Source organism: Montipora capricornis, chromosome 7 (assembly GCF_036669925.1).
Source record: "Montipora capricornis isolate CH-2021 chromosome 7, ASM3666992v2, whole genome shotgun sequence".
Lineage (NCBI taxonomy): Eukaryota > Metazoa > Cnidaria > Anthozoa > Scleractinia > Acroporidae > Montipora > Montipora capricornis.
This window is the reverse complement of record NC_090889.1, coordinates 39,973,940-39,991,439: the sequence shown is the minus strand read 5'-3', so window position 1 is coordinate 39,991,439 and position 17,500 is coordinate 39,973,940. Positions and strand designations below refer to the sequence as shown.

The 17,500-nt window shown below is 40.5% G+C and overlaps 1 protein-coding gene and 1 pseudogene across 1 annotated transcript in view; one reads left to right on the top strand and one right to left on the bottom strand.

Annotated features, from left to right (window-relative positions):
* The window catches only part of LOC138057182 (uncharacterized), a 20,284-nt gene extending 2,959 nt beyond the window's left edge, over positions 1-17,325 (bottom strand). Inside the window, exons 1-7 of the mRNA XM_068903246.1 lie at positions 16,003-17,325; positions 14,296-14,395; positions 9,615-9,868; positions 9,075-9,189; positions 8,541-8,663; positions 5,658-5,795; positions 1-829 (exon numbers count right to left, since the gene is read on the bottom strand). The exon at positions 1-829 is cut by the window's left edge and continues 2,959 nt beyond it. Of these exons, the coding sequence (XP_068759347.1) occupies positions 1-829; positions 5,658-5,795; positions 8,541-8,663; positions 9,075-9,189; positions 9,615-9,868; positions 14,296-14,395; positions 16,003-16,011 (1,568 nt within the window). The 5' untranslated portion in view covers positions 16,012-17,325. The remainder of the gene's footprint in view (positions 830-5,657; positions 5,796-8,540; positions 8,664-9,074; positions 9,190-9,614; positions 9,869-14,295; positions 14,396-16,002) is intronic.
* Positions 1-17,500, top strand: part of LOC138057183 (uncharacterized) — a 43,031-nt pseudogene that overhangs the window by 24,473 nt on the left and 1,058 nt on the right.

Here is a 17,500-nt window from a genome sequence, read left to right as displayed (position 1 = left end):
GTAAACGTATGCAAGGTCGAAACGTAACGTGGTTTTGAAATAGTTTCATTCACATTAACAAACTTTTCACCGTCCCACTTGTAAATCACAATTCCAGAAGACATTGTCGCAAATGCAAGGAATATAGAATCATTGATCGTGAAGGACTTGAGATCCACGACGGAATGGTCAAAGATCTGAGGGAATTTCGGGTCGACAAATTTCTTCCCCGACCATTTCATCACGTCTGAAGAATGGGAGGAATCCGAATCGTACCAGTTTGCAAAAACAATAAATGTTTCGTTGTCTATTGTTAACACTGTACTTGCCTCCACGTCGTGTGTTCTTATTTCCTGAAACTTCTCAAACGTCTTGTCCTTCCACTTGTAGATGGATGAGTTTATACTTTTAGAAATTCCATCGAAAAAATTCGTGACTACAAGGAAAAGTTCCGAATGTATTTTAAAGAAGTTCAAACTGCTTGCTCCCGAAGTTGAAATGTTCTGCCAAAGCTCGAAACTGTGTCCATTCCACTGGAAAACGGAAGAATTCAGATTGTAAATACCTTCATGCTCACGATTGGCGATAGCAATGTAATGTTTATCAGCGATCATAAAGTATTCGATGTCCCATGCCGCAATGGTGTCTATGGTCTGGTGAAGGATAAAATTTCCGGCCGACTCGTTTAGTTTGTAGATGCTAGAACCCACCTTGTAATCACGATTACTGTCATCATACTGAGCGAAGGCAATAAACAAACTTCCATCAATGGTGAACATTTCAACATTCTGGGCTGACTGTGTTGGCAGGTCTTGATATTTTTTGAAGTTATTCAGTTTGCCTGTACAATCTTGATTAAGAAAGAATATGGCATTACCCTTACAATATTAAATAGACATGATAATATAGTCGTGTAAACATAACAACTTTCTTTAATTTTCCAGACATGTTTCGACGGTACATCCGTCATCTTCAGTGTTACATATTTTGAAATCGCCGTTGAATTTAAAGCGCGCGCGATCTTACAAACTTCGTTACATTGCGTTGTGAATATTGCGTATTAAATCAAAACAGAACAAAACAAAAATTTAAATGAGTGACGCTTAGTTCCTTACTGGGAGAGAGTCAGGTTAATGTGTTTCACCTGCTGGTTGAGATCGGGCTTCTCCCATTTTATATACATGGATTCCTTAAGCTTCACTTGGTACTTAGTGGCTGCAGAGTCCAGGATCTCGAAGCAATCCGGTGTGCAGGATGCCTTACAAAACTCTGAACTCTGCAGATGTTTAAAAACGTTCGAAGATCTGTCTGAAAGTAAGTGCTCGTGCACTCGTGTGGAGAAGTGTCGGCTGGTTTCACCAACATAACAAGCATTACAACTTGCACACGAAAATTTATAGACCACACGCGTGCGAAGCCCTACAGGGACAGCATCTTTCACATTAAAAAGATTCCTGACTTTGAAAGTAGTGAAGACTAACCTTATATCAATAGGTTTACATAACCGATTAGCAAGTTTGCGTATACACCTCTGTGCCGTGACTGAGAAGTGCCCAACGTAAGGGATTTTAAAGAAAAACTTAGGTGTTTCCTGGGGCTCGATTCCTGAATGAGACTGTGTTTTCCCTCCCTTGACTGCTGTCTGAATATATTTAGAAATATATTTGTTGATAAGGTTTTCAGGAAAGAGATTCCTCCGCAGAATGACAGACAATTTTTGAAGATCAGTATGGAACCCCATCCAAGTGTTGTTTATCTTAAAAGTTCTATCAATCAAGGTTTTGATTAACCCCAATTTGTAGGTAAAGGGGCAAAAACTCAGATAACTGGTGAGCAAACCTGTGAAAGTTTTTTTCCGGTAAACGGTGGTTACACTTTGGTGCGGGTCAGTGTTATTGATTAGAACATCTAGGAAAGGTAGAACATGGTCAGATTCCCGTTCCATTGTAAAGCGTATATAGGGGTGTTGATTGTTGATGTAATTGAGGAAAAGGGTTGCATCCCGTTCAGAGCGGAAAAGGCAAAATGTATCGTCTACGTAGCGACGATAGAATAAGACCTCTGAATCCCCGTATTGATCCAACCATATATTCTCATGGTGACCCATAAAGAGATTGGCGAGAACAGGGGCAAGGGGGGACCCCATGGCTACACCATCCACCTGGTCATAGAAGTTACCCTTAAACAGGAAGTGAGTTTCCTTGGTAGCAAACTCAAACAACCTTTTAAGCTCATGTTTACCAAGTTTCAAACCTGGGTTACCCTCAGTTATATACTTGACGGCAAGGTTAATACAATCATCTAGAGGGATGTTGGTGAAGAGACTTTCAACATCGAAGGACACCATGAACATACCATGCAAAGATAGCTCATTGATTTCCTTCACAAAAGTGAAGGAATCTGAGGCAATGAATGTGGATGGAATATGAGGTTGGAGTAGATTACTTAAGTATTTGGCCAAGCTGTAGTTGTAGGTGCCTATGGAGGAAACTATGGGCCGAAATGGTGGGGTGGAATTTGGCGCTCGTGGTTTGTGCATCTTAGGGAGACCATAGATCCTAGCAGGCTGGGATCCACTTGCCCCTTTACCTACAAATTGGGGTTAATCAAAACCTTGATTGATAGAACTTTTAAGATAAACAACACTTGGATGGGGTTCCATACTGATCTTCAAAAATTGTCTGTCATTCTGCGGAAGAATCTCTTCCCTGAAAACCTTATCAACAAATATATTTCTAAATATATTCAGACAGCAGTCAAGGGAGGGAAAACACAGTCTCATTCAGGAATCGAGCCCCAGGAAACACCTAAGTTTTTCTTTAAAATCCCTTACGTTGGGCACTTCTCAGTCACGGCACAGAGGTGTATACGCAAACTTGCTAATCGGTTATGTAAACTTATTGATATAAGGTTAGCCTTAACTACTTTCAAAGTCAGGAATCTTTTTAATGTGAAAGATGCTGTCCCTGTAGGGCTTCGCACGCGTGTGGTCTATAAATTTTCGTGTGCAAGTTGTAATGCTTGTTATGTTGGTGAAACCAGCCGACACTTCTCCACACGAGTGCACGAGCACTTACTTTCAGACAGATCTTCGAACGTTTTTAAACATCTGCAGAGTTCAGAGTTTTGTAAGGCATCCTGCACACCGGATTGCTTCGAGATCCTGGACTCTGCAGCCACTAAGTACCAAGTGAAGCTTAAGGAATCCATGTATATAAAATGGGAGAAGCCCGATCTCAACCAGCAGGTGAAACACATTAACCTGACTCTCTCCCAGTAAGGAACTAAGCGTCACTCATTTAAATTTTTGTTTTGTTCTGTTTTGATTTAATACGCAATATTCACAACGCAATGTAACGAAGTTTGTAAGATCGCGCGCGCTTTAAATTCAACGACGATTTCAAAATATGTAACACTGAAGATGACGGATGTACCGTCGAAACATGTCTGGAAAATTAAAGAAAGTTGTTATGTTTATACGACTATCTATATTGTTGCTGCTATCTAGACATGATAATATGAAATTAAATGAATTTGCGCTAATACAAACTTTTTTTTTCAAAAGTTGTTTTTTTTTTAGGTTTGGACACAATTTCGAAAGTGTTTCCTTCGTTTTGGTAAGAACCCCAAGTGAGATTTTTTAGTTTTCTTTATCGACTAGTAGATGGAGTCCGTCAGTGTCGCGTACCATGAACGTTATTAGGCCATCCCCTTCTTTTTTTCGTTTACCGTCGTCCGACCGACCCAAATTTTTGGTATTAAAAAAAAATGGAATTACGTAGTTAAACCATTTTTCAGTTTAAATAGCTCTTTTAATCCGAAAAATGAGCGTAGTAACAACATAGAAAAGGCAGGAACAAAAACAGGAACACTTTTACAGAATATTGTGCATTTTGTTCATCCAAATATGTAAATATCAACTTTTGACGTCATCCTTAGACCTACCCCGGGAAAACGAGTAGCTTTTACGGGAAGGACGCGATCACACGACCATTTAATGAATTCAAAATGGCACTAGCCGTACCCGTGCGTGAAAATCGGGGATTCTGACTACACTAACACGAGACTTCAATGTGAAAATAGTTTATTATGGGCACGTCAGTCAGTCTGCTTAAGAAAATGACCTCCGTTTACCTGAATTGGTTACAAACTGGACATCAGATAACACCGCCCGTGAAAATAGACAAAATATACTACATTACTGTAGGGATAAACTAAGCAACAGTGCCGTGTCAGATACGAAAAACCACCAAAAACCACCCTTTAGAAGTGGCCAAAATTATGTGGAAACCAGACCCCGAGGAAAAGGGTATACTACTATACACAAGGAAAAATAAGCAGACAGCGCAGTTCAAAAGTTAAGCATAAAGTGAAAGCATCAGCGACTGACAAACGTAGAATGACAAAAAACTCCCGCCAAACTCCTAAATAGTCCTAACCTATCCCAAAGCCACCTACGGTCCTCTACGTCGTGCCATCAGAATATAACTCGTTCCCATGTCATTCGACCGTCAGAAATTACACTGTCTTAAGGTGTCGAATGACATCCACCGACTTTTCCGCCATATTGATTTTGGGTTCATGTCTTGTTGTTTCCAGGCTCCAAAGCAATGATGCTTGAGTACCAGGCCTCCTACTCCGAGACTTCTTGTGATATCTTTTAGGTTAGGCCCGAACCGACCTACCCAATATCAGGAAACGCATTCGACGGTAAGGGGATGGCCTTAGCTTGCTTCAAATCTGTTCAATGTTTGAGTTTTTAGCTTTTAGGCACAAATATAAAACTTTATTGACACTCCCTCCGGCAATATGCTAATTAAGATAACGATAAGCGACATAGGGCCCGGACGCACTGGGCAAATTTTTGTTCATTTTGCGAAAAAATCTGTCACTAGTTCCCTGAGACAAGTGCGCCCGGTGATTTTTAGTTCTACCAAATTTTATCAAGGCTTACCAAACTTCAAAGACGCCGTTGTCCTGCCTCGGAGCAGGACAAATTTTGGTCAGGCGTGAAATCTGACAGATTTGTTAATTTACATGCCATGATTTGAAGGAAAACGTCAATCAAGAAAATATGATTTCTATTTTTAGTCGGAGTATTTCAGTCCGCCTTCTACGGACAAATCTGTTGTGGTACTCTAGAACCAGTTGCAGTCGAACAAGGTGAAGCCTCCACTGGCATAGTAGAAGTAGCAACTGCCTCTGCTGGAGTTGAACTCAAAGAAGAAAAAAAAATAGAATACAAGCAATAATATGCCGAGGGAACATATTCGATCGAAGCTGTTAAAGATCACCATAAGCCCATGACTCCTGAGATCTCATGTAACCTTTCCGGCGAACAAAGCGCAAGCGATGGAGTTTATTTTCGTGTGATTGACACTTGTGGTTAACAAATATTTTGCTGTGTCTCAGTGCGCCCACGTTTGACAAATTGAAAATTTGGCAGAGACAAATTTTGTAGAGATTTTTCGAACGGTCAAACAAATTTTGTCAGTCCAGTGCGTCCTCAATTCCATTAGTAGGCCAGGTGACTTAGCTACACCTGTAAAATGGTCTATTTGGCAGATACAATGTAAGTTGACAAATTTAAGCTCGTTTCAAGTAGGGATATTAATGCAGTGATCATTTATTCATACTTCCATATGATGGCACAAGAATATGTAACGTTTGCAACTTACTAGAGCAATTTGAAGGTTCGTCGCTTTTATCCCCACAATCGTTGTCCCCATCACAGAACCATACTTGCGGGATGCAGCGGCCATTGCGACAAGGAAACTGATTGCATGAACAATGTGTTTGCGGGGGTGTTATAGGGGCTAAAATGCAAAAAAAGACACAAGGAACAAGGTATTCAGAATTATAAGGACTTAACGGCATACTAAAACTACATGGATACTTGGGTTCAAGAAAAACCTCTTAACGGTTTTCAGTTGAGTGTTGAAAGTAAATAGCGAATTACTTTGGTTTTGCATTACTTCACTCAGTGATTGACTCAAAGTTCTCGCGCCACTTTTTCAACCAATCAGAAGTGAAACCAAGACCAGTCGTGGCACGCGCGTGCACATTTTCCCGCGTTTTGTGTCGGCTGCGTGTAATTACTTCGAGTTTTGATTGGTTTACTGGATTGTCTCTGTCCTTTTTGATTGGCTAAAGTAATTACTTCGCTTTTGGTTTTACGACAATCATTTGAAAACCGCTCTAAGCGACATATTAAATTCTGTGTATAAATAAATGCCTAATTAGGGGCCAGATTACAAGGTGAGTTTCAGGCAGCGTTTCCTCGAACGCGGTTTCACATCGGCATTGGGTAGGTACTTGGTGTATTTTTTTCTATTGTTTGAATTTCTTTTAAACGAGGTAAAACCTTGAGTAATTATACAATAACCTTAACGCTAACCCTAATTACCGTGTTTAGATAATTTTAAACAAAAGATAACCACTAAATGACAAATACACCACGGCACTGTTTTACGACTTCGAAACCGCGTCAAAATCGATGAAGGTTGGATGGGTTTACAAAGAATCGTTTTCGTTATGTTTACATCATGCCGAACTCATCACAGACGAGAGGGAGACATAATTCTCTCACAAGATTGTCCCACCAGACACGAGTTCCTCCAGGTCGAATCCAGAAACGTTGACTCCTTTTTTTTCTTCATCACTTTGCTGGAGAGAACCACCATTAACATTTGAAATAGCTTCTACCTATGGTGCTTTTCAGTTTAAGGACAGCATGCATGAAAATTGAAAAAGCAAAGTCAAACCAGAAATCAAAGTGATGGTACTAGTGAGCAAACGCTGCACTGCGTGCAAATGATTCATTATTTTTTTAACCTAGCAATGCAATTTTTGCGCCAAAATAGTAACCGTATTCAAATCTATGCGGTTTGACCGTTTACACGACAGATGAAACCTTATCGTTTTGAAAACGCTCCACTTTTGGCAGCGTTTTCAAATCGACCCAATTTCGGCAACGGTATCAATTGGTGTCGTGAAGACAATAGGCGTAACCGCGTTTGTGTAAAACGCTGCCTCAGCCCGGGCACAAAACGCAAATTTCCGTCGGAAACTTTACTGAAATGCAAAAACACAGTCGATGGGCTTGCTCACGTTCCTTTTTCAGCCTGGGGTTAAAAAATGACATGCTTGGATAGCTATTTCATGGATGTTTCAGCCGTTTGACAGGGCTCAGGAATTTGAAATAACATTGTTTGTCAACGGTTACAGAGTCCATGGTCTTGGTGCTGACCAAAAGAAGAGCGGACTCCGGGGACGAGATTGATCTCAGTAGTAAATTTTCAATGGAAATTTGCGTTTTGCACCTGGGCTGAAATGAGCTTTTAATCGCAACAAAATTTCAGCGCGGTGGGCGGGGCGAAATTTCAGCCCTGGCTGACACTCATCATGTAATCATGCCCTAAAGACGTGAGAGAATTATATTTCGCAGATTTCAGATTTCAATTGCAACACCATTATCATATATTTTACCTTAAAGTGTACCTAACCCAAAATATTATTTTTGCTAAAATGAATCTTTGCCCCGGCCCTGTTCGAAACGCATTGCGGCCATTTTTTCCTTTTTCTAACAAATCCTGCCATTTTATAGGCTTCAAAACTTGCGAAAAACCAATCATCTTCTGTTCACGACCGAGTCAGAAGGGGAGTGGGTCTACTTCTGTTTTGACCTCACAAACTAATTTACATTGCGTTAACTCTGTAAACATGCATGCAAAGTAGATTGTAACGTCAAATCAGGAATAGACCCACACCCCTTCTGACTCGGTCGTGAACAAAAGATGCTTGGTTTTTCGCAAGTTTTGAAGCCTATAAAATGGCAGAATTTGTTAGAAAAAGGAGAAAATGGCCTCAATGCGTTTCGAACAGATGCAAAGATTCATTTTAGCGAAAAAGATACTTTGGGGTTAGGGGCACTTTATCTCCTTGTGCTTTCGCTTCTAAGGCCCGTTAAACGTCGCATTTTACATGCGCCGACTCTAATGCAAATGAGCGAAAACAATAGATTTTTCTCATTTGCATTAAATTCGGCACATGTAAAATGCGACGTTTAAAACGGACTTAAAAGTCCTAGCAAGTAGCGTTGAGTTGACAGTATAACCCATTAACCCCTCCAATACACTTTTGAGATGCATGGGTCTATCAGACCAGAAAGTAGGAAATAGCTTAAATCACACGCTGCGAAAACTTGGTCTACTGTAAGCACGAGTTAATTGTTATATGCATTGTCCTATAACGGTGCGTGCGTTTTCTATTCAGGAGTCAAACCCCGTTTAGGCGTCGTGATAACTGATGATTGTTGATGTTTGTTCCAGCTTTCACGAACGGAGCCTTTCAACACAAATTATCATTCACTATCATCAATAAAGTATCATGGCCGCCTAAACGACGGCTCAATCGACCACGAATAGGACAAACGACCAATTTCACTTATGAGAGTTGATGCTTCTGACGAACCTTAAGCTAAAAAACCGCGATTCAAAACGAACTAGTCATAGAGCCAGTACGGATATAAAAGCGAGCAAAACTACTGATTTTAATTTTACCCGAACATGATCGTCCATCACCAGTAAAGCCTGTCTTGCATGTACAGTTGAAGTTTCCAGCCGTATTTGCACAAACTGCATTTTCATCGCAATCATGGATTCCAATGCTGCATTCATCGACATCTAAACAGCAAGAAAGGACACAGGTACTGAATTAACAATTTAAAACTTTGAAAAAAATATCGAATTATACACTTTGATCTTCGTTCACTATCATCAACTATCATCAACTGTGTAATGATTCTGAATATGGCGAAAGCAAGACCATTCTATTTCATATGACTGTTGATGATTCTAACGAACCTTGGCCTATGAGGGCGCAGAACAAAACGAACTCCGAGACGGGTATTTCCAATACGGATAAAAGCGAGAACACAACCGGTTTTGAACGAAACATGACCGTCCATTTTTAAAATGTATTTCTCCTTTCTCAGAGCCTTTTCTTTCCTTCTTTAACTTAGTAGCTGCCACACTTGAACGTTTTATGTTCTTTGGAAAGCAACAAAAAAAGTGATGACGTTTTCCGGCCTTTACCTTTTTCGCAGTTTTCTCCTGTAAATCCCCGTGGACACTCACAGGCATAGTTCTCCTCAGTGTATCCCAGAAGACACTTTCCATTGTTGAAGCATGGATTGTAACAGCAAGGATTCTGATGAGGCAAGATAACTGAATATATCAACTTCAGATCACCAGGCACGGTGACTAAAATTTATTATTAACGAGGTATTTGTAGTACGTTTTCCCTCCTTTTGGCATATAGCCCACCGTTTCCCATCACAGTAGTAGATTAAGATATTGATCAAATCGTTATCAGTATAGCCATGTGTCATTTCGAAGTTTTGGTGCAATATTCGTGAGTACCCTAGTAAGTTTCACATCCCACGTACGACTGCACCTTGATGTGTAAAGTGAAAGAAAATCTGAGAAAATAATGATGAAATTTAGCCTGTGATAAAATGAGAACATGAGAAAATAACGGTTCTCTTGACGAGAAGCAATACACAACTTTAAGTTAAGTTGGAAAGGGGTGAAATCTGGCCCAAAATACTTCGGTTTTAATTTAACATGACATACCTTTGTGCCTCTGTATGTCCAATCGCGTCTTGGCTTGAGATCTTCAGGGTGCTGACAGTGGTCCGAATCACTCAGTTCACAGATAACGCTGCTTGGAGATTTTCCGCTACCAATGTTGACAGACACACACTTGTTTTCCAAGAGACACCAATGCTCGCATTCGCCTTTTCCCACAGTGAGATTCATAAACACGTGTCCTTGAAAGTATTGGCCCCTCTGTACAGGAAGAAGGTGGATGGTTCGACAAGAACGATCTACGAACAATGGCACAAGTCAATGACACTTAGTGCAAATATTGCAATTTTACACAAACCAATTACTAATAGGAAATTTGCGGACATCACTAACAGCCGAAGATCACAAAAAGTGATGCAATAACTCAACGACTTTCAACATGGGCTACATCAATTAAGCTGCAACTCAACGATTTTCTTCTTCCCCCCTCTCCTCCTCTCTAGCCTTTCTAACAATTGTATTTCACACAGAGTTCACGGTGTTGAATCGGGCAAAATCCTTCCCCGGAACTGAAGAAGTTTTTAGGCACTCTAAACACGAAAAATTGTGTTATTCCGTTTGAAAAGAAAAAAGTGCCAACCGCCTCACTGATATGTTAGGGAGCCTACGCGCAAGGATAAAGACCACGGGTTTCGAGAACGTTGTCTTAAAATATTATTTCCCGTTAGAGCAGTTTTTAAATGATTGTCGTAAAACCAAAACCAAAGTATATACTTTGGCCAATCAAAAAGGACGGAGACAATCCAGTACACCAATCAAAACTCGAAGTAATTACACGTAGCTGACACAAAGCGCGGGAAAATGTACGCGCGCGAGCCACGATTGGTTTTGGTTTCACTTCTGATTGGTTGAGAAAGTGGAGCGAGAACTTTGAACTAATCACTGAGTGAAGTAATGCAAAACCAAAGTAATTCGCTAATTACTTTTGACACTCAATTGAAAATCGCTCTATTTGTAATAATTTCGCGATTACTGCATGTCGTTCGGCATGGAAAGTGTGTATAATGATTCCAGGATTAGAATTGTTATGAATGGTGTGGATGTTTGGAGACAAAATTTAGCAATGTATCGTTGTTCTGACAACCGCTATCCTATGTCAGGAGCTCATTAAGAGGAGCCTCTATCTCCCATTCTTGGCCTCGGAGTCAACCCTTTCCCGAGTAGATTTATTTATAGAACACCTCCCTTGGGAGATTCAGCACGCTCACTGTTGTAAAAGCCAATCTCCCTTGGGAGATTCAGCACGCCCACTGTGGTAAAAGCCAATCAAAACAGAGCTATCTCAGCGTCAAGGGAATTATGATACTTTTCGCGAGAAAAACCTGTTCCTAAAAATAAATTTACTCGGGAAAGGGTTGACTCAAGGAATTAGATGAGATAAAGGCTCCTCTTGATGAGCTCCTGCCTATGTGTAGACTGACTATCCAAGAATACTTCAATATCTAACTCTTAATATCTTGTCTTGCTAGAGCGGTTTTCAATTGAGTGTCGAAAGTAATTAGCGAATTGCTATGGTTTTGCATTATTTCACTCAGTGATTGGTTCAAAGTTCTCGCGCCACTTTTTCAACCAATGAGAAGTGAAAACAAAAACCAGTTGTGGCTCGCGCGTGCACATTTTCCCGCGCCTTGTGTCGGTTACGTGTGATTACTTCGATGTTTGATTGGTTTACTGGATTGTCTCCGTTCTTTTTGATTGGCCAAAGTAATTACTTTGGTTTAGGTTTAACGACATTCGATTGAAACTCGCTCTATACTCAGACACCGTTTGAAACTATTTGATAACTGCACTTGAAAACTCCAGGTGAACTCGAAACTACTATAGATGATGGATACTGAATACACGCAGGCACATGTGCAAGATATATATAAGAACATGTTAAAATGTTATAATTCAACTTGAATACCGTTGAACGATCGAAACGTCGTTGTTTTTTAACGTTAACTTCGGTTTATAGTAAAATCCACTCCTAAAAATTGTTTCATTTGAAAAAAAAAAAGAAAAATGTCAATACTGAATACTCTTTGGCATATACACCCCTATTTAAATTGGCATCACGTGGTAACTTGACATCAAAATGACGTCACAACTTGTAACACAACATCGTCAGGTGCTTGAGTCATCCAATTAACCTCCAATTTGGTCATTTCTCGTTGTTGTCAGAACGAGAACAGCAAAGAGGTATATCAAAATGTAAAATGCACGAGCGGGGCCTGGAGAGCCGTTGTTTTCGTATGGAAAATCGGAAAATTTCGAGTGCAATTTGGAATAAATGAGCGTTTCAAAGATGAACAAAAACAGGAGCCCATCTGGAGCGTGCAACTTCCATACAGCGTCTGTAAAACGGCGTTTTCACAAGTAGGTTTATTTTTAGACTAGCCCTTCCCGCGAATTAGGTCGAAAAACAAAGGCAGTTCCGGTTCGGTGACCCTATGACGTCAGCTTAATTTCTTGTAATTGGTCATCGGGCTCCTGTGGGAGTCTAATTAGCGGGAAATTCAATCTAAAAATAACCTTACTTGTGAAAACGCCGTTGCACGAACACAGTAGAGTTGTAGGCTCCAGATGGGCTCCTGACAAAAAATTAGGGCGAGTGCAATTGGTAGTTTTTAGAAAAAAATATTAACCTCTTACTGGCCGAGCACCGAGGGCCGCTCTGGGGGATAATATGGTCTTTAAGATCTACGACGTCGACGAAAACGCCCCTTCAAAATATGACTTTGCAATATCGTGAGTCTTTCGCGATTAGTCTATCTCGTTCACGCCAGACAATGTTGTCAAAATATCCTAAATTAAATTGGGCACGAGCGGTTTCAGAGTAAAAATAGTGAACGATAGGTTCACATTTGTACACTCGCGTTGTCGTCTAAACCTCAAGATAATATTTTGGTGATTTCACGTCGTTGTTGTGAAGAGAACCGAAAAATAGTCGCTAAAATGCGTGCCGCACCTGCAGCACGATTATTGTTGCTTTGTAGCGTTTACGTTGACGACCGCGTCGTAGATCTTAAAGTCGCTATTGGACCGAGATCGTGGCAGTATAGATTTGCCACAAGTCGACCTCAGGAAAATCCCAGGAAAAAATGTTTTGGCGAGCGAAGCGTGATATTTCGGACGCGAAGCAGATGAGCAATCGTCGCGAGAGGTCGACCTTCGTCTGCGCGCTATCTGCATGGGGTGGCCCATGAGACGAAGGACTTTTGAAAGGCTAGTGGCAGTACGGACCTAGCGCAGCAACTGCACACAGGCTCTCTATGCGTCGAATGGCGCGCGGTTAACAGCTGCATGGGAGGGGATTGGAGCTCCTTTTCCCCGCTCGCTCCAACTCCCCAGCTGTTGACCGCGCGCCATTCGACGCACGGAAAGCCAGTGTGCAGGCTAGTACAAAAACGAGAGAGGGTCCCGAGCAAGTGAGGTTAGTCAGTTGTTTATTGCATGGCATCGTTTCTTTGCGCGATCGGACACTTCACAGCTTGGCGAATATTCGTAATCTTTGTCTTTCATCAGCGAACTATGAACGGTAACGTTTTACGAGTGAAACTAAATTCCACGTGTTACATGTATAATTGTACTGCTATAATTCCATCGTTCCATTGAATTATAGCAATACAATTCCAAAGTTGTATTGCTATAATTCCACTTGTTATAATCGTCCTAAATCAAATAATTTCCCGAGGCTAAAAGGATCGGGAAATTATTTGATTTAGTATAAAACGCGCGTGAAATTATTCCTAAGTTTCATTCGTCACCATTTGATTACCCATACTAATTAAAGCAGTTTGTTTTGTGGCGATGGCGTAGTTGCTTAATTAATTAAGCTCTCTATTTGCTAAATGAAACCCAGGTTAACTTCCCGGCCACTTGCGCTGCAAAGAGTCAAAAGAGGGTAAGGGACTGGCCAAACAGAGAATGTTTGGCGACCAAACAACATCAAACATTGTTATATAGCGATGTTTCTCGTGACGTCATCTATTGTTATTAATATGCCAACCAGAACCTAATTGGCTGTTGAAGCAATGACTTCTTTTGTTCCGTGGTTGGCTAATTTGAATATCAAAAGAATTGTGACGTAAATGTTTGTAAACAAGAAATATCGCTATAGCTTAATGACTCGTCCCGATGGAAACAGTTCACTTTGTTTTCCTCGAATTTCAGTGTTTCCCTCGGCTGTGCCTTGGGGAAACATTGAGATTCTCGGGAAACAAAATGAACTGTTTCCCTCGGGACCAGTCATTAAGTGTTTATTGTTTGGTGACCAAACATTTTACCACTTGGCCACCTTGTTTGGTGCTGTTTGATCGTGTTTGATAAAATTTGAAAGGCCATCAAACATTCGATCAAACAACTTAAAACATTACTTTCGTTCTCGTGTTTGATAGCCGAACTTTTGTTCGTTTAGCCAGCCGTATCAATAATGTTTGGCGCGCCCATGCGTTCCACGCTAGTTCAGCCGCTTGTATCCACCTGCTTTTTACGTATTTGTGTCCCATAGTTCAAAATGTTTTACCATTTGGCCACTCACGTCAACATCAGCATGCTTATTTCAAATGCAAGATAACTTGAGAAGTTTCATAAATTAACGAATAGTGGCTCCAGGTGTACTGGCCTGTACCGCATGTAGTCAGATTTTTTTTTTTTCGTGTAAGACTGTTCAAATAAAACTCACCTTGTTGAGCCTCTGTATTGTTTTCAAGAAAAGCCAGCAACAGCACTGAAACCATTAGCCAGTTGAGAATAGAAAGCCAACAGCATTTCATACTTGGAACCTAACAATACAAACTTTCATGCGTTGTACAACTTCCTTCACAAAGGGTTGGCCTGTTTTAACTTTTTGGAGTAATGAGCTGTTGTTATTCATCAGCCAAACTGGAAGTTCCAAAGTATACAACTGTTTTTCAAGCGATTACCAATAACATGAACGGTCACTATGAACAAATATAACCTGGAAAAACATCCGACATATTGTAAACATCAGATCAAGCCTAATGAAAGGACAACTAAATTAGATACCTTTTTGCCAGTTTGTTCACAAGTTACTAAATTAGGTGTGATTTGGTCATGCAGAAAAGAAGAAGAACCCTTCACTTTATTAAGTTCACTCGTTAGCTTCATTAGAAAAGTAATAAATTGGATGACTATAATGCTGGTTTATGGTTCGTAATTCAGCGATGCAGTTGAATGATTACAATCGAAAATTTATCCGGTAGTGAACTTATGCTTGTCCAATTTAAACTGTGACAATCAGATCCGGCGTAAACTGCCCTTACGTGATATCGCGTCGTGAAGTCTGAGCTTTGAGTAAACAGGATTCGACTTTACGTGCCGGAGAGTTTAAAGCTCTAAGATAAGTTGATTGTCAGGTCGTTGATGTTCGTTGTTAAAGCGAGGGATACAACACGGCCAAATAACGTTTACCATTTTACCATATGTCTCGCTCACATATGTTCAATTTCTGGGTTCTTAAATTGAATTCTTATGCACTTTTTGACTGAGTGGGAGGGCCGGACGGGGAAAATATTTGGTACGTGCGCCACGACCGAAGGCCAAATATTTTCCTGTCCCGCCCGATCTCTAAACTCAGTCAAAAAGCATTTTATCACTTGGATTCTTTAAACTAGTTATAAGTACTCAGAAGATGAAGTTTGGACAAAAAAAAGTTACTAGGTTGCACAAGAAATTTATCTAATACGTTGTTTGTATTTGATTTTCTGGCTGTAAATAAGTTGTATCTTTACAAGCGACGAAATCACCTAAAATCGCATCAAACAGAGCAGTACGTGTTCCTAACAAGGCCGTACGGCTTTTGCGGCCCTTCTCGCGCTAATGCACTGCCTTCATAAGGGGATTCTATTTCTCAACAGTTTTGCAATGGAAGCGCGCACGGCGCCGTACGGGCCATATATCACGTCTTAATAAAGGTCCGAGGTTCCGGTAAACGAAATTCGACTTTACTTAACTCAATTCAATATCTTGATGGATCATGAAGATTTTTTTACTGAAGAGGCAGGTGGATGATGTTTTGCGCATGACAACAAACTTCAACATGGTACTCGAATATAAACAACTACCATTCATAGCACATGTCAAGCCGCTTACATATGTTGATCGCTTGATTTTTAAATCGCGAAGATATGGGACTGTTTCGTTTTACTGAAAGGTCAATTTTTAATTAAAGCACACGGACGACAACAAAGGGCAAGACACGCGAATTTGAATAACGCTTACAATTCATACCATATGTTAAACCGCTCACAAATGTTGATTACTTCCTTTCTTTATCATGGGGATATGTTGATTACTTTGTTCTGTTTTACTAAAATGTCAGATCGTTGATGTTGGTTTTTAAACCACAACATACCCAAATAACGCTTACCATTCTCATAGCATACGTGGGTGGTAGGGCCCACACATGTTCATGGCTTCGTTCTTAATTAAAGCGCGAGAATTGTCGATTGATGGATCCACAAAATGCTGACCATGTTATGCAAAAGAGAACAAATAATAAATAAATAAATAGGAACCAGGTGCCGGGAAAGGGGGACATGGCAGTTATTATTACCACCATGCACTGTTCAACATTAAATGGTCAGGAAAAATACAGGACGATGATGCGCTAACATTGTGACACACAGCAGACCTCTGAAGCTTATTTCAACAACATTCCTTTTCGTGCCCGCTTTTAAAAAGGGATCTGACCCACACCGAAGCAACATGTAACATCCTACTTTGACCCAACCTTTTAAAAGTCCTGTTGAAAATCTACCAACTCCACTATCGCATATCCAAGTGTGAATGTGTCAGTACATTCCCCTTTCCCAAGTACTTCAAAGGAAGGATCGGTATTTGTTCACGTGACTGTGAATATGCACACTCTAAGCATATCTAACTAAACACGTGTACGAAAACCGGGCTTGGTCAACGCTTAACGTGTAGTATACTCTATTCTTCGGATAGCGACTTATCCACTGGATAAGTTATCGGGCCTTCGGACAACTGAGGCCCTTTGTTATTTGTCAAAGATTTGACAGGGGAGGAGCGGCGTTTATGATATTTGATGGGAATCTTCGGGATCCCTAGCTTGTGCTTTCTTAGGACTTAGATTTTGAATCGGGTTCAGAGCCTGGTTTTCACTTGAGACTCAAGGACAAGCAACATACGCAGATGTATTAGCGAGGTTCTAATTAGAGTCTATTCTTGTAACATAAGGTACCTATGATCATCAAGCTCTGTTTGTCACATTAGAACCTTGCGTGACTTAGCACGAATGCTTACTTGAACTTTGTACCGGCTCGGTAGGCCATTCAGAATTTACCTTGACACTGTTCTACGAGTCAGAATAAGTGATCGTAAGCCTTTTCTACCTCTTTTTAAATACGATATACATAAAGATATATGGTGAGTTACTTTAGAAACTAAGCCCCTTTATCCATATTCTTTGTTTCTATTTCATTTCGGAAACTATTGGATTGCAACATTTCCAACATGGCGCGCTATTATCATTGGAGACTTCCTTCACGGGGTGCCTAATGGCTTACAAACTGCAAAACAGCAAGATATGAACAATAAATATCGTCTATCCATTTCAGCGTCTGTAATCAAATAATCAGAAAGCTACTTATGTTCGATTTGTTTGTGGCATTTTGTTTTTAGTAAGTCGTAAACAATCACAAACGATCGGGTTGCTCGTTGCAGGTATCGCAAAATATGGAGTTCAGTCAAGATTTCCACGGTAACGTACCACAGACATGGGACCCCGTTTACACGCGTCCGGATATTTTCGAAAACGGAGACTTTTTTCTTCCTTTTTGCTTTCGTCCACCCCAATGCGGAATTCGAAAACGCTCTCCAGCGTGTAGATTTATGAAAAACGG